The following is a 25,552-nucleotide window of genomic DNA, read 5'->3' as shown; positions in this document are numbered from 1 at the left end:
TCTACACTGGGGAGACAGGCCGCATACTTGCGGAACGTTTCAGGGAACACCTCTGGGACACCCGCACCAACCAACCCAAATGCCCCATGGCTGAACACTTTAGCTCCCCCTCCCACTCCGCCAATGACATGCAGGTCCTTGGCCTCCTCCATCGCCAGACCCTGGCCACACGACTCCTGGAGGAAGAGCGCCTCATCTTCCGCCTAGGAACCCTCCAACCACATGAGATGAATGTAGCTTTCTCTCGCTTCCTCATTCCCTCCCCCCTACCTTTTATCTCAGCCCGCTTGGCACACCAGCCTCATTCCTGAAGAAGGGCTTATGCCCCATGCCCGAAACGTCGATTCTCCTGCTCCTCGGATGTGGCCTGGCATGTGTTTTTCCAGCACCACATTTTTCGACTCTGGTACTCCAGCATCTGCAGTCCTCACTTTCTCCTTCTTAAATTGTGCCCCTGGTTCTAGATTCCCCAACCAGGGAAGCACCTTACCTCTATCTACCTTGGAGATCACCTAACAGTAAGTAAAAAAAATTTCTGAAACTCCAATACTGGAGATCAGATATGCAATCTGATGATCTGGAGTCAATCGAAAGGTCAACAGAGATGGTGTTGTGTTGTATACGTACATTGTGTTTTAGTATGAACCCAATTGATGGTAATACTGGACAAGACAGGTCTCAAAATGAAATCTGGCTTGTCACATTATAAGCTTTTTTTTATAATTTGGTTACTGTGGTATCAGTTACAGAACATATTCACAAGGGGTTGTCAATATTCCTTTAGCAAAAGAACACGTTTATTATACAGATTAAATAAAACTGTATTTATAAAATACAGAAGTACAAAAATACAAGTAGATGTTCCATCACAGACTCTTTCAATGGTCACCACTATCATAGACATCAGTCTTCAGCAAATTCGATTCACTCCACATGATATCAAGAAACAGGCTTTCGATAGTGCAAAGGTTATGGACGCTGACAACATTCCAGCAAAAAAAAACTGACAAGTTGTGCTCCAGAACTTGCCACTCCCCTAGCCAACCTTTCCAGTACAGCTATAACACTAGCATCTACCCAACAATGTGGAAAATTGCCCAAGTATGTCCTGTACACAAAAAGCAGGATAATCCAACCTGGCCAATTACCATCCCCATCAGTCCACACTATCATCAGTAGTGTAATGGAAGGTGTCATCAACAGTGCTATCAAGCAGCATCTGCTCAGCAATAAACTGTTCATTGACACCAGTTTACATTCCACCAGGGCCACGTAGATCCTGACCTCAAACATGGGCAAATGAGCTGATTTCCAGACGCGAGGCGAGAATGACAACCCTTGACACCAAGGCTGCATTTGACTGAGTGTGACATTAAGGATCCCTAGAAAAATTGAAATCAATGGGTGTTGGGGGCAAACTATCCATTGGTTGGATTCATATCTGGTACATAGGGAGATGGCCATGTTTGTTGGAGGTCAGTCATCTCAGCTCCAGGCCATCTCTGCAATGCTACGATTTTATTTTGATTTGTAAGCCTGCATTTCCCTCCTCCTGAACCGGTCCCCACCATACTTGCATCTGTTTTAAGAGAATCAGGGCTAGTGCAACAGGTAGCACTATTGTAAGTTTGGCTTGGTAAGCTAAATCCTTGGCCCCATGAATTTGCTGTTGAGAGTAACAACATATGTGCATCTTAAACTTTAACAGAAAACTTCTCTCACCTTTCTAGAACCAAGCTGATGGCCTGTGTGAGATCAGGATTTGCCACCTGCAAACGCTTCCACAATGACCATACAAATTCTTTATCAGCCTGCACAGAAAACATAAGAATTAGTACTGTCCAAAGTAATTATAAAACATTTCATTTTTTAAAATTTTTAAAAATTGCAAAACAATTCCAAGAACGGTCCAATCATGTTGTGTGTCACATGTTGTCCTGATCTTATCTGTTCTTTGACCAACATGCATTGAAATCAAAGGACTGGACAAAAGTGAAAATTAAGGGACCATTCAATACCAATGTGGCTCTTGCTTATCTGAAGAGATGACATGAGCAGCTTTAACAGGTGGCATTTACATTGTTTCTACTTGCTGGTAAAAGCAAATCAAACTTCAGCAATTGTAAACACAAATTTACCCAAAATCAAGTATAAAAAAATAGAACAAGCCAGGAATACGCAAAACACACAGGATCTGTGAAGAAAATAAAAGGATTTATTTGCCTTAAAGGAAGTGCAATAACAAAAGATCAGATTGATTCCTGCGATGACAGGTCTACACTATGAAGACAGACTGGATGGAATGGGCCCTGAGTCTTGGAGTTTTGAAAAATAGGTGATTCTACTGAAACGCTCAAATTTCTGAGACGGTTTGACAAGGTTAGTGTTCAGAGGCTATTTAATCTTGCTGGGGAAATCCAGAACTCAACATCATAATCTTAGGACAAATTGTCAAACAAAAGGGTAATGGATTTGAAAATATTTAGGTTGAGATCAGTGCATTTTGGTCAAAGGGAATCAAGAACCTCTCAGGAACACAGAATTGGTGTCGAAGTTCAGACATGATCAGATAGCAGCATTCAGTCAAATTAAATATACATACGATCTTCAATAATTACCAGATAGATGCCAGTTACAACACGCATATCTACCCAACATATGTGGAAAACTGCCCATGTACAACCTGCCCACAAGATGCACAACAAAACAAACTAGCCAATTGCCACAAAGCGAAGGAAGGTGTTACTGACAGAACTACGCAGAGGCACATACTCAACAATACCCTGTGCCGTGATGATCTGTTTGGGTTACACCAAGCCCACTCAATTCCTGACCTCATTAAAGCTTGGTGCAAACATTGGCAAAAGAGGTAAATTCAAGAGGGGAAATTAAGATGATTGCCCTTGACGTCAAGACAACATTTGATTAAGTATTGCAACAAGAAAACCTAGTCAATGGGAATTAAGGGGAAATCTCTACTCTAGTTAAAGTCATACTTCAGGGAAAATACGAAGATGATTTTGATTGTTGGAAATCAAACACCTTAGCTACAGGACATTACTGCAGGAGTTCCTCAATGTAGTATGCTCAGCCTAACCATCTTTAACTGCTTAATCAATGACATTCTCTCCATCATAAGCTCATCAATGATGATGAACTGTGATGTGCACTGAAGACTGCACAATGCTCAGCAGCAACTCCTCAGATATTGAAGCAGCACACATCCAAATGCAACAAGGCACAGACAATGTTTAGGCTTAGACTAATAAGTGGTAAGTAACAGTTATGCCACACAAATGCCAGGGAACAAGGATCTGAAACAAAAGTGAATGTAACCATTGCCTCTTGATATTCAATGACACTACCATCACTGAACTCCCACAATCTACATTTGCAGGTTACCACTGACCAGAAACTGACCTGTACCACACATATAAATACTGCGGCTGCAAAAACAGGTCAGAAGTCAGGCATTCTGAAGCAGGCAACTCACATCAATCCTTCTTAACATTTGTCCATCATCTACAAGACAAGTCAGGAATGTAGGTGAATACTGTTCACTTGCTTAGATGGGTGAAACTTGACACCAGAACAAAGCAACTGGTTTGACTAACATCCTATCTAATGTCTTGAACATTCACTCCTCCCACCAATGACACCACTTCTTTAACAGAACCTTCCAAACCTGTGACCTTTACTATCTAGAAAGATAAGGGTAGCAGATACCCTGGAACACCAATATCAACACCACAAAGTTCCTCTTCAAGCATCAGACATCCTGACTTGGAACCGTATAATCATCCTTCACTGCGTGCTGAATCAAAATCTTGAAATTCCCTTCCTAAAAGCAGAGAGAGTAACTATATCATATGTACTGCAGCCGTTCAAAAAGACACCCATTACCATCATCTCGATCACAATTAGGCATGGGCAATAAATGTTGACCTAGCCAGCAAAGCCCAAATCTCATGAATGAAAAAAAATCTGAAAGAATATTTGTTGAATGGCAACCAATAATTTGTACTACCTTTTCAAAAAAAAAACACGTTTTGTCACAAATCCTAGACAAATAAAATCCATTTAAGAATAGACGTTTATAGAAAAGAGATTTTAGGAATGATGTCTTTCATATCATGCCAAGAATAAAAATACAAGTTATTTTTCAAATTCTATGAATGACTTGAAATATACTTTATTTCAATACTCTAAGCGTCATTACAAATCAGTCACAATTAATATATTTTTCACCACTGCATAGAAATTGCAGGGTCAAAGTTACTAAAGAATAGAGGTTGTACTGTGGATAATGCAGCTTAAGAATTCCAAGGTAAAACAAGTGTGTGTGTTTAGAATGTGCAAATCTGCATTGAATAAGCATCGTGGCATCATGGAAGAAAGACTGTTACATGGGGAACAATTGAACATTAAATTTATAAGACATCTATGAGAATGACCTTCCAAGTCAGAAGAAATTACACACAAATGAATGCACAGGTCATTTCCCTGAGCATAATTATGCGTTAACAAGCTCTAGAACACGGAGACTTCCATTCAGTGATTGAAATGAAGAAAAATAATTTAAATAGATTTAGGTTCAGATTACTTACAGTGTGGAAACAGGCCCTTCGGCCCAACAAGTCCGAAGAGCAACCCACCCAGACCCATTCCCCTACACTTAACACCAAGGGCAATTTAGCATGGCCAATTCACCTAACCTGCACATTTTTGGACTGTGGGAGGAAACGAGAGCACCCGGAGGAAACCCACGCAGACACAGGGAGAATGTGCAAACTCCACACAGTCAGTCGCCTGAGGCGGGAATTGAACCCGGGTCTCTGGCGCTGTGAGGCAGCAGTGCTAACCACGGTGCCACTCTGCCACCCCACTTAGCTTGTTCAAGTCATGTAATCTGCATATTTTTGCCAAAAATAAAAATAGCACATTTTTAAAAAAAGTATAGATGGAAAGCAATGGGTCTGTGCTATGCATAGCATTCAATCTGCATCCTGTCTGTTGATAAGAGGATCAAACTTCAGCAAATAACAGGACAATCATCATTTAAACAAATATTGAAATAGATGCTGCAAATACTCAAGTTCCACACTTGGCTCTTCTCTTCAGATTGTAATGGATGCTACTGTCATTCATTTAACTTAAATCTCACTTTTCCTTCTCATGTACCAAATGTTTGGTAAGCACTGACATTGCAACTTGTCCAAACGAGGACTTAACACATTCAATCTGATGTTTAGATGCTTATTTTAGAGTTGTTACAAGAATGGAGATAAATATACAAATCATTACAGTACTGCAATAATGTCTGTTTACTTTGCTACTGCAGAACAAAATGAAAACCATTGCTACTGAAGAGACAGATTCTTTGACTTAGAAAGTTAATAATTGTTTAGTCACTACAAAGAAAAGTTTTTTTTAAAACAGTGCGAAAATGGGCTGAAGTAATTGATTAATTTAATACTTGGAATAATACTTTTATTTTCATTCAAGTCTCAATTTGCACCTGGTATTTCAATGAGTATTATCTCCTACTCTAAAACAAAGTTATTAGGTTAAATGCAACAACTCTAAACAACACCATATCAATAAAGAATCACCTGTATTTGATTCAATAAATACAAGTGATAAGTCATTCCATTGTATATATTCCACAAGTAATCTTTAACGTGGTACTGCGAACTTCAGAAATTTAAAATTAACAGTAACAGTCTGTGCTACATGTTAACTTTGGACATTATTTGGTTTCAAATGAGTCTGCTTTAATCCAAGAAAAATATTGTGATTTCACTTGAACAATCAGCAGTAACATCAAAAAATAGTGAAACTGACAAATTGACCTAAACATAAAGCCAGGCTTTATTAACAATTTTGAATTTCTTAAAATAGTTGCTTAACTGCTGTGCAATTGGTATGGAACCCTTTTTAAAAACAAAGTTGACATTACAGATAGCAGAAGAAAGCAAACCAGTTATGAACACTGATTAAACAAGATGCATTGTTGTTGTCGTCAGGATATTCCACCATGCCACATCGTAAACAAAGTCTATGACAAGAAGGAACACTAATGGGAGATATTTCAAACAATAATATTTATTGCTCATGTCTAATTGTGATTGAGATGATGGTAATGGCTGTCTTTTTGAACGGCTTGCAGTACATATTACATAGTTACTCTCACAGTGCTGTTCAGAAGGGAATTTCAGAATTTTGATTCAGCACGCAGTGAAGGATGATCACGCTATTCCAAAATCCTTCACGGGACATGGACATCACTGGCTGGATGAGCATTTACTGCCCTTCCCAGATCCCCTCAAGGTGGTGATAAACATCCTTCTTGAACTGCTACAGTCCATTTGTTATAGGTAGACCTCAATGCCATTGGGAAGGGTGTTCCAGTATTTTTTATATGGCTAGTCCAGTTCAGTTTTCGATCAATTATAACCCCCAAGATGTTGTCAGTAGGGGACTTTATGATGGCAACGCCATTGAATGTCAAAGGTTGATAGTTTCTCTTCAGCTGAAGATGGCGTTGCCGGGCATTTGTGTAGTCCAAATGTTCCTTGCTGCTTGTCACCTCAAACATGGATATCATCCATGTCAGTGTTTGAGGAGGAGCAAATAGTGCTTCAGTATATGAAAAAAAGCAAATGGTGATGACACTTGGCATTCATCAGAGAACATCTCCATTTCTAACCCAATGGAGGAAAGATCATTGATGAAGCAGTTGAAGATGGTATGGCTTAGGACACATCCCTGAGAAACTCCCATCGAGGTGTCCTGGAGCTGAGATGACTGACCTCCAAAAACTGAAGCCGCCTCCTCCATTGGACTGTTTAATTGTTCACCAACATTTATGACTGGATGTGGCAGAGCTGTAGAGTTTAGATCTGTTCCTTTGGTTGTGGAATGACCGAGCTCGATCTACCACTTGCTGAGTATGCTATTTGGCACTCATCGGATTTTGTAGAGTCACAAGGTTGACATCTCATTTTCATGAATGCCTGGAGCTGTTTCTCCAATGTCTCTTTCACTCTTTATTGAATGAGAGTTGATCCACTGATGACAGTCCACTCACGTCAATCAGTATGCAGACACATTGACTTGCTTTTCCAGAATTCACGACCATGCACCATCGCTGAGATCCATACTGCGACAAGAAAAACTAGACCGAACATATTTCAGTCCTGTTTGGTAGCTTCACCATGTTGATACCTCATTTATAGATATCCTTAGTGTTACCCCTGGCTTGTTATCCTGCTCTCTTCATTGAAACAGAGTTCATCCTTTAACTTAATGCTTTTAGTAAAATGGGGGGCATGCAGGTCTTGAGGCTGCAGATTACATTCCAGTACAATTCAGCTGCTGATGATCCATAACTATTCCATGGATGCCAAGTTTGACTTACCGGATCTGTATGATTTCCACTCCAATTAGCATGGTGATGGTGCCATATAATACAAAGGAACATTCCCTCCATGTGAAACTGGAACTTCATTCCTACAAGGTCTGTACAGTATTCATTCTCACCAAAATTGTCCTGGACAGATGCATCTACGACAGGCAGACGCATGAGAATAAGGTCAAGTATGTTTTTCCATCTTGTTGATTCTCTTCCCACCTGTCACAAACCCAGCCCAGCAGCTATTTAGATTAGATTAGATTAGTTACAGTGTGGAAACAGGCCCTTCGACCCAACAAGTCCACACTGCCCCGCCGAAGCGCAACCCACCCATGCCCCTACATTTAGCCTTACCTAACACTACGGGCAATTTGGCATGGCCAATTCACCTGACCTGCACATCTTTGGACTGTGGAAGGAAACCGGAGCACCCGGAGGAAACCCACGCAGACACGGGGAGAATGTGCAAACTCCACACAGTCAGTCGCCTGAGTCGGGAATTGAACCCGGGTCTCTGGCGCTGTGAGGCAGCAGTGCTAACCACTGTGCCACCGTGCCGCCCATGTTCTTTATGACTCGACCAGCTTGGTCATTACTGCTGCTCGCAAACCACTCTTGTTGATGGATATTAAAGATCCTACCAGAGTACATTCTGCACCAGTGCCATCCTCAGTACTTCCTTCAAATGCTGTTTAACATGGATAAATACTGATTCATCAGCCAAAGACAGGCAGTAATAAATAGTAATCAGCAAGAGGTTTCTTTACCTATATTAGACCGGAGGCTATGAGACTTCATGGGATCCAAAGTTAACATTGAAGACTCTCAGGACATGATAAATGTTCAGTTCTGATTCCAATCTACAACTATCAGAATTCAGCTTCATCAAAAGGAAATTCAGCAGACATAAGAAGTTATCACATTTTATCCTTTGTTTTTGCAGGCCCATCGAATATTATTTTCTGTTTTGCCTTTTCATTTTTAAAACCCATCACCTCTGCAGAGACTGGTCTTTCATGTTGTGGGTGGGTGTCTGTGCATGTAGGGGATTAAGGGGATATAGTTCTAATTCCAGTTCATAACTTATATCGTAATCAGTAGTTGCCACTTTTTTTATGAACAAAACTCAATCTTAAATAACAGATTAAATCAACTGTCAGCAGTCTTGCAAACATTGTAGGCTAAAAATCTCTCTTTTGCAGGTAAGTGTAAGCAAAGACTGTCCCAAACTTACTTATCGGTTGAGAAATAGAGTTATGTTTTTATATGGTATTTATCTGCCGAACAGCAGACGCACTGCTCGCTGTACCAATTTTCACAGTCTTGTGCTTTCACCCTTAGTTACATGTTGGAGCCTCCCAGTGACAACTACAAGTTGCCTCATATAATCTTCTTCCTCTTTCTTGCTCTGCATTCCTATTCTTTCAACAAGCAGCTTCTACATCAATTTCTCATGCATTAGAATACGGCCAATGCAACCTTGTTTTGATTATATATTCATTAATGATCTTTCCCCTTCCACCAATCTGAGAACTTCATCATTGCTTGTATTCTCTCCAATTGATCCACTCCATCCTTAGAGCCCTCCATTTGACCCAACAAGTCCACACCAACTCTCCAAAGAGCATCCCACCCAGACTCATCCCGCTACTCTATCCCTGTAACCCTGCATTACCCATAGCTAATCCAGCTAACCTACACATCCCCAGACGCTATGGGAAATCTAGCATGGCTAATCCACCTAACCTACACATCTTTGGACTGTGGGAGGAAACCCATGCAGACATGGGCAGAATGTGCAAACCTCACACAGACAGTTGGCTGATGCTGGAATTGAACCCGAGTCCCTGATGCTGTAAGGCAGAGCGCTAAACACTAAGTCACCATGCTACCTTAAATTCTCCAGGACATTTCACAATGTTCTATTCTTTGCATGCTCACTTTAATCACAGTCCATATTTCTGCCCATAACAACAAGATAACCCAAATTAGTCTTGCTAATTCTTTCGAACTTCCAGTCATTCTTATAGTGAGCAATTATTTACAGTTGCAGAATGCATGCTTTCCAATTGTGTAACAACAATGAATTAGAAGCCGAATGTGTTTTGTATTGCAAGACAAACCTGGCTAATGGAACTTCTAAGCATGGAGATCACTGACAAATGAAAGATTCTCAATGTAAACCTCTAGAATGTTGCAAATTGTCAAGTGCCACGGAAACTTCATAGAGAGAGAGAGAGCACTAAAACGGCAGATGTGCAAAGCAATCAAATCAGTAGTCGGAAACATTGCCGGTGGGTTATATTCTAGATTGTGGACACGAACTGAAAGGCATGCTTAAATATTAGTCATCCAGGAATATGCAAGATTTAAAAACCAATGGCAACCCGTCCATGTGAAGTAAAGCGCTGTGAAGGTCACAACTGAAGGACAGTCATTAAACACCACTGTAGCACAAATAAAAAAGGATAAAGAAAATCTCTCACTCTGACTGCTGCAAGCCAATATCAGCTGACTAATAAAGCCAAGCTTCTCAAAATCTACCGCTTGCCTACCAATATCTGCAGCAATATCACTCAGTATAATGATCATAGCGTCCCATTGTCTAGTCTTCACAGAATGCAACTTTTATCCTTTTGGGGCTCACCTCAATCTGTGTGCGTGTCATTGGCTATTTTTTCTTCTAATGTTTAGTAACTAAAATACTTCCGATGTTAATTCAAGAAAGCTTAGTTAAATTGGCTCCTTTCAAACCTTGAATTTGTTTAATCTGGGTGAGAGGTATCCACAAAGGAACGAATGCTTTTTAAATTAATCTTGTTGCAACCAACTGAGGGGGCAGGTAAATAAAGGGAGCCAATTAATTCCTCCTCACCCAACTGCTTGGCTATTTGGAGTATTCCATCTGGAACCATAATAAATTGGGGAAGCTCACCCAGGGACTGGTTGTAACAATTGTTCTGCTATAATGCGGTAATTGCATTCATGCGACATCCTGTTACAAAAAATCGCGTAATAGAAATAACGGAGCCTACGGGAAAAACACAGTTTGGGGCTGACCACAAAAAATATCAGTAAAAGTTGAAACAAAAATAATAGCCTAACATAAACGATAGTATAATCAAGTAAATGTTAAAATTATACATTTTAATGAAATAATGCAATAAATTTAACACTCAGCGGTTTCTGAGTTTGCTCAGTTACAGTACTGTATTAGGACAGGGGCAGGGGGTCACCAATAGCATCATCATTACTTTCAGGTTCAATTCTGGGTGCAGCATTACAACAAAAGAAAATACTTAGTCCAGAAGTGTGTGGCTATCGTTCATTGCCCTCAGACTGTTTCTTGGTGGTTGACTTAAAAAAGGCATCTAGTTTTTGCTGATTTGCCATCTTTCATGAAGAAACTGTACATAGGGTGCCAGATAAGACTTTGTCACAAACTGCTATCCTGCTGCATTCTGCATTGTAATCATTGTCTTTAAGAGCTGCAACTGCTTCTCAACATCCTTCAAAATTGAAGACAAAAGAGAACTGGAAAGCTCTCGAGATGCTTCAGCCTGGACTTCACGGTCTTTATCTCAAGCTTCAATTTCCCCCACAGCAACAAGTTGTTATAGATCAGCTGTGGAGAGGTCTTCACAATGGGACTCAAGCAGCTTTATGGTGAGAAAGGTGGTCCCAGATTGCTTTCTCAATTGATCTTCTATCCAAACACTTAGAAGTCACTCCATCTTGTGTTCCTTTGTTCGTGATCTCAGAGACTTGTTAGCACTCAGACTTATTCCAGCAATGCAGCTGATTTTAATTCTTTCTGCACTGTCTCCAATGATGCATGGCAAAGACTCCTTTATCACAATATCACATGCTCTTTCATTATGCCCGAAACGCTTTATTAAATTTAGCTTCTGTTCAAGTGTTATAGCCTTTCTTTTAGTCACCACCCATGATTTTTTCACCTGGATGCTTCCTGTCAACATTCTTGCAACTTTGCCTTTCCATATTCATGTAAAACTCAGATTTGCAAAAAACCGGACTGAAAATTACTGAGTATAGCACCATAACTTCCATGAATCACTTCATCACAAAGCACGCGAGCCAACTGACCATGTGATGTCGATGCAGAGTCCAGTCCTCCGTGCACCACAACACCTCGTGCCAGGGATGGAATTGCGTAACAGCCAACAGGAGCTCACATTTTTAAAAAAAGTTCCCTAAGTCACCAATTGCATTACAGCTAAATCATGTTGATGAAATACACGTTATAGAAGATTGACCTGTACTAACTCTAATTTCTTTGTGGTTGTAACCACTTCGGACAATTCATTTCCCCAGGTACTAAAACTAAGATATCTGTTCCAGTTGTTGACCATTTGTATTGAACTCTGCTCACCCACCATTGTTTCTTTTGATTTTTGTAACTTTCATGTTTAATTTTAACTCTGTAAATTTGCACCACCTTAATCATTCTAATAATTTTTGTAGATCTGTTGTGTTAACTACTAGGGCTTGGTCAGTTGCTAACCTTATTACTTTTACGAACCTTACTACTTTGCCACCTTTCTGTATTTCATCAAGTATTTGTGACAAAACTTTTGCATAATATTCAAGAGGAATGGTCCATATGGAATTAAGCAATATTACTTATTTGACACAAAATGAAAACTGACTTGTCACAAAAATGTTCATTTGATACTCAGGGTTGACCAGATATATAAAAAAATTAGCCAGATAACTAGAGTCATAGAGTCATACAGATGTACAGCACAGAAACAGATCCTTCAGTCCAACTCGTCCAGGCTGACCAGATATCCCAACCCAACCTCGTCCACCTGCCAGCACCTTGCTCATATTCCTCCAAACCCTTCTTATTCATATGTCCATGCAGATGCCTTTTAAATGTTGTAATTGTACCAGCCTCCACCACTTCCTCCAGCAGCTCATTCCATACATGTACTACCCTCTGAATGGGAAAGTTGCCCCTTAGGTCACTTTTATATCTTTCCCCTCTCACCCTAAACCCATGCCCTTTAGTTCTGGACTCCCCCACCCAGGGATAACATTTTGTCTATTTATCCTATCCATGCCCCTCATGATTTTATAAATCTCTTTAAGGTCACCCCTCAGCCTCCGACGGTCCAAGGAAAACAGCCCTAGCCTATTCAACCTCTCCTTATAGCTCACATCCTCCAACCCTGGCAACATCCTTCCAAATCTTTTCTGAACCCTTTCAAGTTTCACAACATCTTTCCTATAGGAAGGAGACCAGAATTGCACGCAATATTTCAACAGTGGTCTAACCAATGTCCTATAAAGCCACAATATGATCTCCCAATTCCTTTACTCAATACTCTGACCAATAAAGGAAAGCATGCCAAACGCCTTCTTCACTATCCTATCTATCTGCGACTCTACTTTCAAGGAGCTATGAACCTGCACTCCAAGGTCCCTTTGTTCAGCAACACTCCCTAGGACGTTACCATTAAGTGTATAAGTCCTGCTAAGATTTGCTTTCCCAAAATGCAGCAGCTCAAACTTATCTAAATTAAACTCCATCTGCCACTTCTCAGCTCATTCATTGGCCCAAATGATCAAGGTCCCGTTTTAATCTGAAAAATAGTTTATCAGGAAAGCAAATTACATATTGAAATACATATTAAGTAAAACAGGCAACATATAGGCTAGTTTAAATGAAACAAAAAGTCATTTTTGTGGGACCAAAGGAATATGACTCCTCAAGGTATCAACTTCAGAGAGAGATTGACTTGACGAGAAAGTTGACTATTCCTTGCCGTACCCTGAGAGCTACCAGTTACAGACATTTTGTGGTTTCCACTTACAGAATTATACAAAAGAGGGTTTAAGAGAGAGCTTCCTTAGTAGTCTGTGTGTTAATATTACTTTGTTAGGGAACTTGAGAGTGTCTTGTATGCTGTGTTAATCACAATCTGAAAAGTACACTCGCATCGCAGGTAAAGAAAGAAAAATTCTCTCATACAAAAGCTGCCAACCAGTTAAAAAATGGAATCTGGACAAAGGAACTTCAGTGAGCCTAAAATCCAAACATCTCAAAAAATGTTTGTTCAATTCCCAACGTCAATGCAACCAGTGCAACCCAGTAACAGCCACAATCTTGTTTTATCTAATTTTACCTGGATATCAGGGGTTTAGTTATGAGGAGAGATTATGCAAATTACACATGTTTGCTTTAGAATTTAGAAGATTAAGGTCTACAAGATATTAACAGGAAAAGACAGGGTAGATAAAGATAAATTAAAAGGGGCCTAAGGGGTAACTTTCTCACACAGAGGTAGCGTGCGTACGGAATGAGGTGCCAGCCGAAGTGGTGGAGGCTGGGTCAATTACAACATTTAAAAGACATCTAAATGAGTATATGAACAGGAAGAGTTTAGAGGGATACGGGCCAAGTGCAGGCAAATGGGACTAAATTCATTGAGAATATTTGGCCGGCATGGACAAGTTGAATCAAAGGATCTGTTTCCGTACTGAACATCTCTATGACTCTATTTCCACTTGCTGGGATTTTAGAACTAGGGGACATAGTCTGAAAATTAGGAGCAGATTCTTCAGGAGAGATGTTTGGAAGCACTTCGCTACACAAAGGGTGGTAAACATTTGGAACTCTCTTCAACAAACAGTGATGAATGTTAGATCAATTGCTAATTTTAAATATGAGGCAAATACATTTTTGTTAAGCTATTACGATATAAAGATATTAAGAGATACTGGCCAGAGGCAGATATACAGAGTGAAGCCACAGATCAACCATGATCTCAATGCATGGTGGAGCAGGCTTGAGGGGCTGAGTGACCTATTTCTGTTCCTACACTCCTGTGTTTATAAGCAATTCAGAGACTGATCTATACAATCTTTTTTTTAAATCTTGCCTTTTGGACTCGCCTCTTCTTTCTAAAACTATACATATATGAATTGCTTCTGACATGTAATACTTAGTAAAAGCAGTCTCTTTTTGTAAATTCTGGAAAGCTGGTTAATTAACTTGTCCCCTTTTAAACATAAGGGGATTCCTGAAGAAGGGCTCATGCCCAAAACATCGATTCTCCTGTTCCTTGGATGCTGCAGACCTGCTGCACTTTTCCAGCAACACATTTTCAGCCCTTTTAAACATACGTTTATTTGAATCCGGTGGAAAGCATCCACAGGGAAGGGATCTTTTCTAAATTGTTGCAACCAATTGAATAAAGAAGTAGTTCATCCGTCCTTCCCTGGAACTCAACAATCTGGAATATTTTGTCTGAAACCAGCACAAACTGGGGATTCTCACTTGGTCATAACAATGAGCTAAAAGGCAACAGACCCCAAAATTTCAATCTCTAGTGGACCATAATTGATCAAATGCAAAAGTGGGGACAACAACCACATTAAGCAAACAAACTCACCTGACACTGAGCAAGGTCTTCTGAGAGTTTCCTCACTTGTTGTTCCAGCAGCAGCTGAGGGTCACACTGCATTGAAGCCATTTAGTGATACACCTTTTCAAAATGCACAGAAATAAAAGCATGAAAATTAAATAATGATAATTGCAGCAAATCTTGTTAGAATACATCCAGAATACTAAATACAGTTTACAGTACTGTATATCTCAGGAAGGATATATTGAATTGGAAGGGAAAGTACAACATCGGTTCATCAGATTGATACACACAAATAAAAGGGTTAAATTATGAGGTGAAGTACATTCACCTGAAAGCAGAAGAATGAGCGCTCTGAGATGTTTGAAACGTTTAAAGATTTCAATCGGGTAGAGAGAATTAGAGATTTCACTGGTGTGGGAGCCAGGACTGTCATAACTCTGAAATTACCATTAGGCTGTTACAGGAGAGGACAGGAAAACATCTTCACACAAAAGGGCAGTTGAAATCTGGGAAAATATTAAAACTGTGATGGATGATATTTTGTTAGGCAAAAGCATTAAGGGTTACTGAAGCTGTACAGATCAAACACGGTGGAACAGTGGTTAGCGCTGCTGCCTCACAGCACCAGAGACCCGGGTTCAATTCCCGCCTCAGGAGTTTGCACATTCTCCCCGTGTCTGCGTGGGTTTCCTCCCACTGTCCAAAAATGTGCAGGTTATGTGAATTGGCTATGCTAAATTGCCCGTAGTATTAGGTGAAGGGGTAAATGTAGGGGAATGGGTCTGGGTGGGCTGCTCTTCGGTGGGTCGCTCTTCAGAGGGTCGGAGTGGACTTGTTGGGCCGAATGGCCTGTTTCCACACTGTAAGTAATCTAATCTAATTTTTTTTAAAATGGTGAAATTGATTTAGAAGGATGATATCAGAAACAGATAGAAAACGAAAGGATTGACAGGGTAAGTCTCTTCGCTCAAAAATGTTGAAAGATGACCTGAAATCTTTAAATCTTTGACAGAGTGGAATCAGAGACGATGTTTCTTCTTGTGAGGAAGGCAAAACTTGAGGTTACCAATTTAAGATAATCATCAGGAAGTGCAAAAGGAAATTCATAAGAAACTACTTCACTCAAAGAGTGGAGATCATGTAGAACTCACTACCACAGGGAATGTTAAAGTGAATAATAGTAATTAAGGGGAAACTATTCTGGCACACGAAGAGAGGAAAAGAAAGCTATGATTTCAAGTTTAGCTGGGGAAATAGAAGTGAAGGCTTAAGAGCAGGATAATAGCTGGCATTCAAAAACAAATGTTATTGGACAAACTCAGCAGGTCTGGCAGAATCTATGCAGAGAAAACAGAGTTAATGTTTCCAATCCAGTGACCCTTCTTCAGAACTCAGAACAGCAACATCTCAACTTCTATTTAAGGACATTAAAGTCTTCAGGACTCAATATCAAGTTAATAATCTAAGAGCATGAACACCTCCCTCCATGTTTATTACACAGTTCCACACTCCAGTTTCTGTAAAAACATGGGTTGCTTTCGAATAGCCAAACAATTTTCAGCCATTCACAGTCCCTGTCATTGTCTAAATTATTGTCTAGCTTCTCTTCTTCCCTGGCTTACTATCTGCCTACTTTTCTTATTTCTTTCTCCATGTCACCGGGCTCTACTCCACCTGTCTGCTCCTTGCTTTCTCACCCACTGCCCCTGTTGGGTTCTTTTCCTGAGGTTTCATACATAAGATGAAATTCGCAAACACCAACTTCTTCAAACAATTATAGTTTATTAAAGCTTGTATAAGCTAGATCACTCCCTTTGACCCTCTTCGCAGGCATGCGTAGTCGGGTCAAAGTAAGGCCCTGAACAAAAGGAATACACCTCCTTTATACAGGTCAGTTGACAATGCTTACGGTGCTCTGGTCACTCCTCCACAGTCACATGCCACTCAAGACAACACCCACTCACTCACAGTCACATGTTATCCCAGGTACAATAGCAGGATGAGATCATCCTCAGAGATAATGCAAATGCTAATGCTCCAATCCTGGGGAATCGTTATGCAGATGACTTTTTGACTCAGTAATTCCCCAAGACAATGCCGATGCGACATACCAAGTTTCAGGGGATGACCAGTAAGTATTTCTGGATGGAAGATTGAATGATAGTTTAATTTGATAATAGCAGGAGAGTGGTAACAAATGACTGTCTAATTGTTGTGGGAGTCATTCGCATTCCTGCCTGACTGTGGTCCCCACCCACAATAAGAATGTTCACTCAGTGCAGTTTAACCCTTTAATATTAAAATAATATCCAGAGAGATATCCTCATTTAATCTTTTAACATTACACCTCCATCATCAGCATGAATACTACACTTTCCTAGCTGCTTCTAGCTCTGCAGAAGGGTGACTAGACTCCCGAAGTGCTAACTCTACTTTCTTTGCACAGTTGCTGCCAGACCTGCTGAATCTCTCCAGCAATTGCTGTTTTGTGTGTTTCAGATCTCCAAAATCTGTAATTCTTTGTTTTATTATAAACATAGACACAATAGGCTAGGGCTATTTTCTCTGGAGCGTCAGAGGTTGAGGAGTGACCTTATAGAGGTTTATAAAATTGAGGGGCATAGATAAGGTGAATAGCCAAGGTCTTTATTCCAGGGTAGGGGTGTCCAAAACTAGAGGGCACAGGTCTAAGGTGAGAGGGGAAAAATTCAAAATGTACCAAAGGGGCGACTTTTTCCCGTAGAGAGTGGCACATGCATGGAATGAGATGCCAGAGGAAGTGGTGAAGGCTGGTGTAATTACAACATTTAAAAGACATCTGTATGGGTACATGAATAGGAAGGATTTGGAGGGTTATGGGCCAAATGGGACTGGATTAATTTAGGATGTCTGGTCAAAATGAATAAGTTAGATTGAAGGATCTGTTTCTGTGTTGCACAATTCTATGACTTTGTTACTGGCTAGGCCAAAAGGTTTGCTTCTGTGCCGTATGTTTAGATAAATACCCGTACTTTGTATTCTGTGGCAGTTATAATTCTATTTAAACAAAGGATTGCGCAATAGCTATTTTACACAAGACATGGAACAACTAAGTGACTAGCTGGGATGGAGGGAATTTGGATAGCTGCAAGAGTACTAACAATTGTAAAAGATAGCAAAGAACAATCAACATTAACTAGGTGCAGAACACTTATTGCTGGTGAGTCACTGGGGCTTTAAATATTTCGGTACTAGCTCTTCCAAAGACTTGAGTGAGTGAGAGAACTGGAAATTCTTCGATTCGGAATGACTGAATTATGGGATTGCCACAGACTTGAACAAGACGACCAAAATAAGAGCAGTAACTCTTTTATCAGTTCTGGGCAAAGTGTGCTACAAATCATGTTGCACTCTAAACTTCACTGACAGGCAGGAGTATCTACACTGATATATCTAGCTGAATCTTGGGCAAATGAAGGACGACATGAGAGGGGATTGTCTGAGGAAGAGGAGATCCATCTATGAGAACATACCTGAGAAAATAGAAACTTACTCAAAAAAACGTTGTTGACATTGTGTAGAAGCTCTGAGGTTGAATTATAAGTTGAAAGATATTTTTGAAAGAAATGACAAAGCTTGAGAGGCAACCCAAGCTTACCAAGTACAGGTCAATGATGAACAGAAAGGGCAAGTTCAGCAGGAAAATCAAAACCTTGTTATGCATTTGAATGCTCTAGAGGAAACCATTTAAAAGGCAAGGTAGCATGTCCAGCATGAAATTAAGCAGTGCACTAACTGAAAGAAGCTGAACCACTTTGAAGGCAAGTATTTTGCTTGAAAATAAAAACAACTTATAGAGATTGCCCAGCATTTCCAGAAACTATGTTACTGAAGAACCACTCTCCACTCTAGAGCAGACTGATACTGTCAAGTCTCAAGGTAAAAAATTGGCATGGAGCAATAACTGCAGAAGGAAAATATCAAGTGAATGATTTGATTTATTTAATATTGTTACTTGTACTGAGGTACAGAAAAAGTGTGTAATGTCACCATTCTCATTGGTACACATAATATCATGAGTTTTGCAAACCCATGTGAGGTTTCTCAATACGAAGAACCAAAAATCAAGCCAAAGGTAAGGTCGAGACTCTATTATGGAATGAAGCTTACCTCAAGTGCAGAAACTAAACCGACAGTCCAATACAATGGGAAGAAAAAAAATGAATACTTCTAGCTGGTTGGCAGTATGCAAACTGCCATCATCTCAGTTGAAATAACTCAAAAGCTTGCACTGGTAACCCTTCAACTATAATAGACTTGCAATATTGCGCACTTCTAGTCACTGACTGCTACACAGCTCCTGATGGATAAACATTTTAGCTCAGATCAAACAAATTACATAATGTGGAACCTACAAGTGCTACAGAAAGTTGCAATGACCTGATAATCTGATAAGTGATTGTGCAAGTTATTGGCATCTTGTACAAATGAACTGAAGTCATTATCCGAAAAGAGATTAATAAAAGAGATGGACAACTTCCATGCAAACCACCAAGGGCTCAATTTCAGAATGAAAAGTCAAGAAAAATCACCACCTGAGCAGTGAGATTAAGAATTACAACAGCCAGTAATAACAACTTGTAATAAACAAACTAATCAAATTAAAGAACTGCTTATGACATCCCAGACTGACGGTGGATGAAGCTTAGACTAGACCTCTTAACTCTCACAAAAATTGATTATTTCATCACCATCCAACACTCTTCAGACTACTAGAAATTTAACCACAGAATGTCTGAAGTTGTCATAACATTCTCAACATTCTGATGAATGACAATGGCCCTTAGTTCCAAACTAAAAATTCAGGCATTTCATGAATAATTAGGAAATGTAGCACTACACATCAAATCTAAGGATTAAGGCAGTAATGAAAATTTCCAAAGGGACCATTCAAAAGTTGATTAGACCCAGCACAGGTCAATCAGAAAGTAGAGAGACACATTTACCAAAGGCAGGGAAAGTAGTTCAGTCCAGCAATTAATGTCACACCAGGTAGACTACACTTAAAAAAGCTAAATATTTACTGAAGCCAGAAGTCCTGAAAGGAGTGTGGGACAAAACAAAGGAGATGAAGTTGAGGGAGAAATTTACCCATGATCTTAGTGAATTTCAGGACAAGCTAAAACGGCCAAATGGCTACTATTTTATATGGTTTCATGTGTGAATTTGCTTATTTATTCAATTTGCAAAACCTTGAAAAGGTCAGACAACTGCACAGCATAATAAAAATATAAAATCATGTACTGAAATTTGTCATATCTTGCAAAATCCAAACAAAACGAGCAATTTAAGAGCAGGGTACAGATGATATCATCGCTTTGTTTATGCCTTTTGCATTAAGTATTTTAAATTTATTGGAAATAAGATATTACATGTTGGAAAAGAAAACGGAAAGTGTGACACCGATTTAAGATCTAAGGAGGAACAAATTACTGCAATTGCTAGATTACATACTGAAGACAAGAAATGCTGATGATCACAACGGGTCAGACAGCGTCCAAAGCTCTGATGAAGGGTCATCTAGACTCGAAACGTAAACTTGCTCTCTCCGTCTGACCCGCTGTGATCGCCAGCATTGGTTGGTTAAAAGATCTAACAACTAATTTACATTCACCATTAACCAACGTAAACAAAAATACGATTTACCCAGATAGAAGCTGAACGCTTGTCAATATTAACCAGAACAATCTTTCATCGTTGAATTTCAATGAAAACTACGCACGTGTGAACAACAGCGTCAATTGCAGATGTGAAATTGAAGCCAACTCCTAATCTAAACCTAGTTTAAAACACGGTTAGTTGGAGGGGGCGTTATTAACAGCGTGATTGGGCACCTGAGGATGGTACTGGGGTGGATTCAAGGTGCGTTAATACAAGAGGGGTTTATTTTACGGCTGGTTGAGAGGGAATAATGGTGTGCAGTAAAGGAATGTGTGTGTATTTAATATGGCGGAGTTAATGGGGAAGTCGTGGCGGGGTGATTGCTATGGGGTTTAATCAGTGCGGGGAGGGTCTATTGCGAAGGAGATACATTGTGGGAGTGTTTATTGCAGGGATGGTTCACTATCGAGGTTTTTTGCTGCGGGGTTCATTAGGTAGGTTACGTGGGGGGTATTTGTGGTAGGGGGTTCGCTGCTGAACGTTTTTATTGCAGGATTTCGTTTGCGATGGAGCTTAATTGCGGGAGGTTTATTGTGGGGGAAAATATGAGGGAGGATTTATTGTAAGAGTTACACAAGTTAGGAGTTGATAGAGGTTTATTGCGGGGAGGGCTGCATTTGCAAGAGAGTGTTTATTGCAGTGAGGGCTCATTTCAGGTGTCCTTTGATGGAGTTTGTTCAAGTTTCCTTCGGGTTAGGCTGCAGAACGACCGTTATTAACCCAGGCGGTTACCCTGGCAACGGGCCCCGCGCGGTCACACCGAACCGGCTCAATGCCGAGTGATACTGCACAGTCTACAGCCGGAACGGGAAACAAATCCACGGGCTGATTTATCAACACTCACTACCAGCGCCCGAGCCCGGGGCTCAGCTCTACAGTCACGACCACGATCCCGAGCCCACCACCGTTCCGTCAACTTCTCCGCTGGTTCAAACTGCCCGCTTCCCGTAAAGCAGAATCACACTCACGCGCGACACTTTGCGGCAACGAGGCCACGCCCCACTCTCTTCCCCTCCCCGAGCCCAAGAATTCAAATTCCTCACGTGGATCCCTCCAGGCCACGCCCCTGCGCCCGCCCCACTGATTGATGCATATGAAGTTCTGAGGGGATAGATTATGCCAAGATTAATTTCCCCAAGGGTCAACAACCAAAGGCCTATTTCATTGGAGGATCAGGAACGTCAGAGGGATTTGAGGCCATTTCTTTTCAAGCACAGGGTTGTGGATATCAGGAACGCGTTGCCTAAAAGTGTGATGGGATGGGAACCCTCAACACATTTAAGAACTATTTAGATGAACACTTGAAGTAGCATAAAGGCTATAACCAAAGTGCTGGTAAAAGGTTTTAGAATAGATAGATGCTTGATAAGTGAAGTGGACTTGATTGGCTGAAGGGCATCTTTCCATGCTGCAAAAACTGTGATTAAAATAACAATTATTTACTCATAGTAGCATATGTCATGTGGAAATGAATCTTTATTTGAAAATGAATGTATACTTCTAAAATCTGATGACTCTCTCTGCTGAGTTTGATCAGTGATTTCGAACAAACATTTATCCATATTTAAAAAGCACACAACACTAGTTTATAATCCAACAGGTTTACTTGGAAACGCTAGCTTTCGAAGTGCTGCTTCTTCCTCAGGTGGTTGAAGAGAAAAGCTTCCACAACCACCTGATGAAGCAGCAGCACTTTGAAAGCTAGTGTTTCCAAATAAACCTGTTGGACTATAACCTGATGTTATGAGGTTTTTAACTTTGTCCAGCCCAGTCCAATCCATTATCCATTATCATTATCCATTTTGGCAGAGATAAAGAAGATTAGAAATGGGTGTAGGAATATAGGTATTTGAACCTGCTCTGCCATCTAATACTATCATGATTGATACACACAATAACACACAATGCACTGTTATACCAAATTATTTCTAAATTCATCCCATGTATAATTTGCAAAATGTTCACAATAAAAGGAATAAACTTGTACAATGTAATAACAGGGAACAGCTATTGTCAATAATCCATACACATCACTCATAAACACAAATGCCAAGGCAGCTAATCTTTCATAGGGTAAGACTGATTTGTTTTTGTTTTTACAATTGTTTTGCTTCTAATGAGACCATTTTCGATTTGCTTTGTTTATTAACCACAAAACACTTCAGAAACTTTAATTACAAAAGTTCTTTTAATTTTCTTTCTTTGAACTAGCTTACAGTAAAGTAAGTTAAGTCCTCACAACATCTTGAGGTATACGATTGACCAGAATCTGAAGTAGGCCAACTATTGGCATTTTATGCCTACAAGACCAAGTCAAAGGCTGTGAATTCTACAGCAAGTTATACCCATCTTGACTCCCAAATGCCTGTCCAGCATTTAAAAGACTAAAATTAGGATTATTTTAGAATATTCTCCACTTACCTAGAAGAGTATAGGTCCAACAATTCACAAGGGGCTTGACACAATCCAGGACAAAACAGCCCACTTGACTCACCCTCTATCCACCAGTTCTACCACCAAAGCACGGTGGCAAAAGTGTGTACCATCGACAAGACACACTCACCAAGGTTCTTTGACAGCACCTTCCAAAATCTTCTAATATTTAGAAGAACAAAGGCAGCAATGGAATGGAAACATCATAATCTGCAAGTTCACCCAACAAGCTACAAGACACAATTGACTTGGAAAAATAGCACTGATTCTTCACTGTCACTGGGACAAATTCCTGGAAATCCCTAACACCATTTTGGGTGTACCTACACTATGTGGAGTGCAACAGTTCAAGCAGGTAGCTCACTATTAGCTTTTCAAGGATAATTAGGGTTGTGCAATAAATGAGGTAAAAACAATGATTGCAGATGCCGGAAACCAGATTCTGGATTAGTGGTGCTGGAATAAATGCTGACCTAACCAACAACAGCCAGAACCAAGCTTTTTGAAAAAATTATGTCAGTTTTATATTTTTACCATTAACTACTTCCTTATCTGAAATTCAAAATATTCACTGTTATATGCAATAAGGCTACTGACATCAAGTCATGGTGAGGAGAGGTAATGACATAGCCATTGCTCTACTGTGCTAAATAAGCCAAATACCACTTTTAAATGTATCATAGCACATCACTAATGCTGATTTTCAAAACTCTGTTCATTTGGTTGTGAAAATTGTAAATGGGTGTATATTGTATCCAAGGGATTCAGTTAGACCTTTGAATGTTCTGCACTTAAGCAGTGATGGGCATAGCTTTCAACTATAATAACACTGGGAAGTGATCCTACACAATCACCAAACTCAGGGTGCAATTTGAGATCATAGATTGATTCTTGAACAGAACTCACCTTTGAGAGAAATAACTAGTTCAGCCAATGTAGGATATGATGTGCACAGATGGTCTATGGTGTAATCAGAAACTTTTGTACATTTACAAAATGTCTTGCAAGAACTGTAACAAACACTACATTGGACAAACAGGCAGAAAACTAGCCACCAGGATACATGAACATCAACTAGCCACAAAACAACACAACACACTCTCACCAGTATCCTTACATATGGATGAGGAAGGACACAACTTCGACTGGGGGAACACATCCATCCTAGGACAAGCCAAACAGAGACACACATGAGAATTCCTGGAAGCATGGCATCCCAAACGGAACACTATCAATAAACACATTGACTTAGCACCCCTTGAGAAAAACAACAGGAAATGACATCACCATAGGAAATAATGTCACCACCGGAAATGACATTACCAACCCTAGAAAACTCTAACATATAAACAGACAGCGGGCTACATCACTAGTGCTTCATTCGGAGGCTCACTGAAGATTTTACCTAGTATGGTGATGAAACATCTCAAAACGAACCTTCCAGCTCAGCGAGCAAACCTACATCCAGAAACTCAACCTGAGCTAAAATGTAGACCATAGAGCAAAGACACCTGCATCACGGAGCTGCTCGGGACGTACCTTGACAAGACCACTGCATCTCTCTCCAGACTCCCATTGCAAAGGCACATTCCAGCAGGAGATGTGTGACAGTCGCTATCGCCCCCACCCATCCCCCTGCAACCACTTTGAGGGCAATGTGCACTGTGCAGAGACGTTGGGCGTATGTGAATGATCTCACAGGTGGTGCCCTTCTCACCACTAGCCAAGCAAAGTCATTGTGCATGTTCAAAAGTTCTGGTGATGAGGCATTCTGTGAAATGACTTTTCCCGCAGAGTTTCAAGATGTCACGTGTTGACCATTTCCTGATGGACTTGTGGTCAAAGGTGTTTCTCTTTGCAAATTTCTCCATGAAGGGCAGTTGGTAAAATGTCCATATTACAGAGAAGGAAATGCTGGATGTCTTGAAATGCATTAGGAGGATAAATCCCCAGGACCTGATCAGGTATACCCTAGAACTCTATGGGAAGCTACAGACGTGATTGCTGGGCCTCTTGCTGAGATATTTGTATCATCAAGAGTCACAGGTGAGGTGCCGGAAGACTGGAGGTTGGCTAACGTGCCACTCTTTAAGAAGGGTGGTAAGGCCAAACCAGGGAACTATAGACTAGTGAGCCTGACGTCGGTGGTGGGCAAGTTGTTGGAACGGAATCCTGAGGGACAAGATGTACGTGAATTTGGAAAGGCAAGGACAGATTAGGGATAGTCAACATGGCTTTGTGCATGGGAAATCATGTCTCACAAACTTGATTGAGTTTTTTGAAGAAATAACAAAGAGGATTGATGAGGGCAGAGCGGTAGATGTGATCTACATGGGCTTCAGTAAAGCGTTCGACAAGGTTCCCCATGGGAGACTGCTTAGCAAAGTTGGATTTCACGGAATATAGGGAGAACTAGCCATTTGGATACAGAACTGGCTCAAAGGTAGAAGACAGAGGGTGGTGATGGTGGAGGGTTGTTTTTCAGACTGGAAGCCTGTGACCAGTGGTGTGCCACAAGGATCAGTGCTGGGTCCTCTACGTTTTGTCATTTACATAAATGATTTGGATGTGAGCATAAGAGATATAATTCGTAAGTCTACAGATGACA

General features: G+C 40.4%; 1 protein-coding gene across 1 annotated transcript in view; it reads right to left on the bottom strand.

Moving 5' to 3' along the window:
• Positions 1-21,603, bottom strand: part of cntln (centlein, centrosomal protein) — a 469,267-nt gene extending 447,664 nt beyond the window's left edge. The window contains exons 1-3 of the mRNA XM_043717668.1: positions 21,356-21,603; positions 14,836-14,928; positions 1,723-1,811 (exon numbers count right to left, since the gene is read on the bottom strand). Of these exons, the coding sequence (XP_043573603.1) occupies positions 1,723-1,811; positions 14,836-14,916 (170 nt within the window). The 5' untranslated portion in view covers positions 14,917-14,928; positions 21,356-21,603. The remainder of the gene's footprint in view (positions 1-1,722; positions 1,812-14,835; positions 14,929-21,355) is intronic.
• Positions 21,604-25,552: the final 3,949 nt, after the last annotated feature.

This window comes from Chiloscyllium plagiosum, chromosome 2, assembly GCF_004010195.1.
Source record: "Chiloscyllium plagiosum isolate BGI_BamShark_2017 chromosome 2, ASM401019v2, whole genome shotgun sequence".
NCBI lineage: Eukaryota > Metazoa > Chordata > Chondrichthyes > Orectolobiformes > Hemiscylliidae > Chiloscyllium > Chiloscyllium plagiosum.
This window is presented reverse-complemented; position numbering and strand designations above follow the sequence as displayed.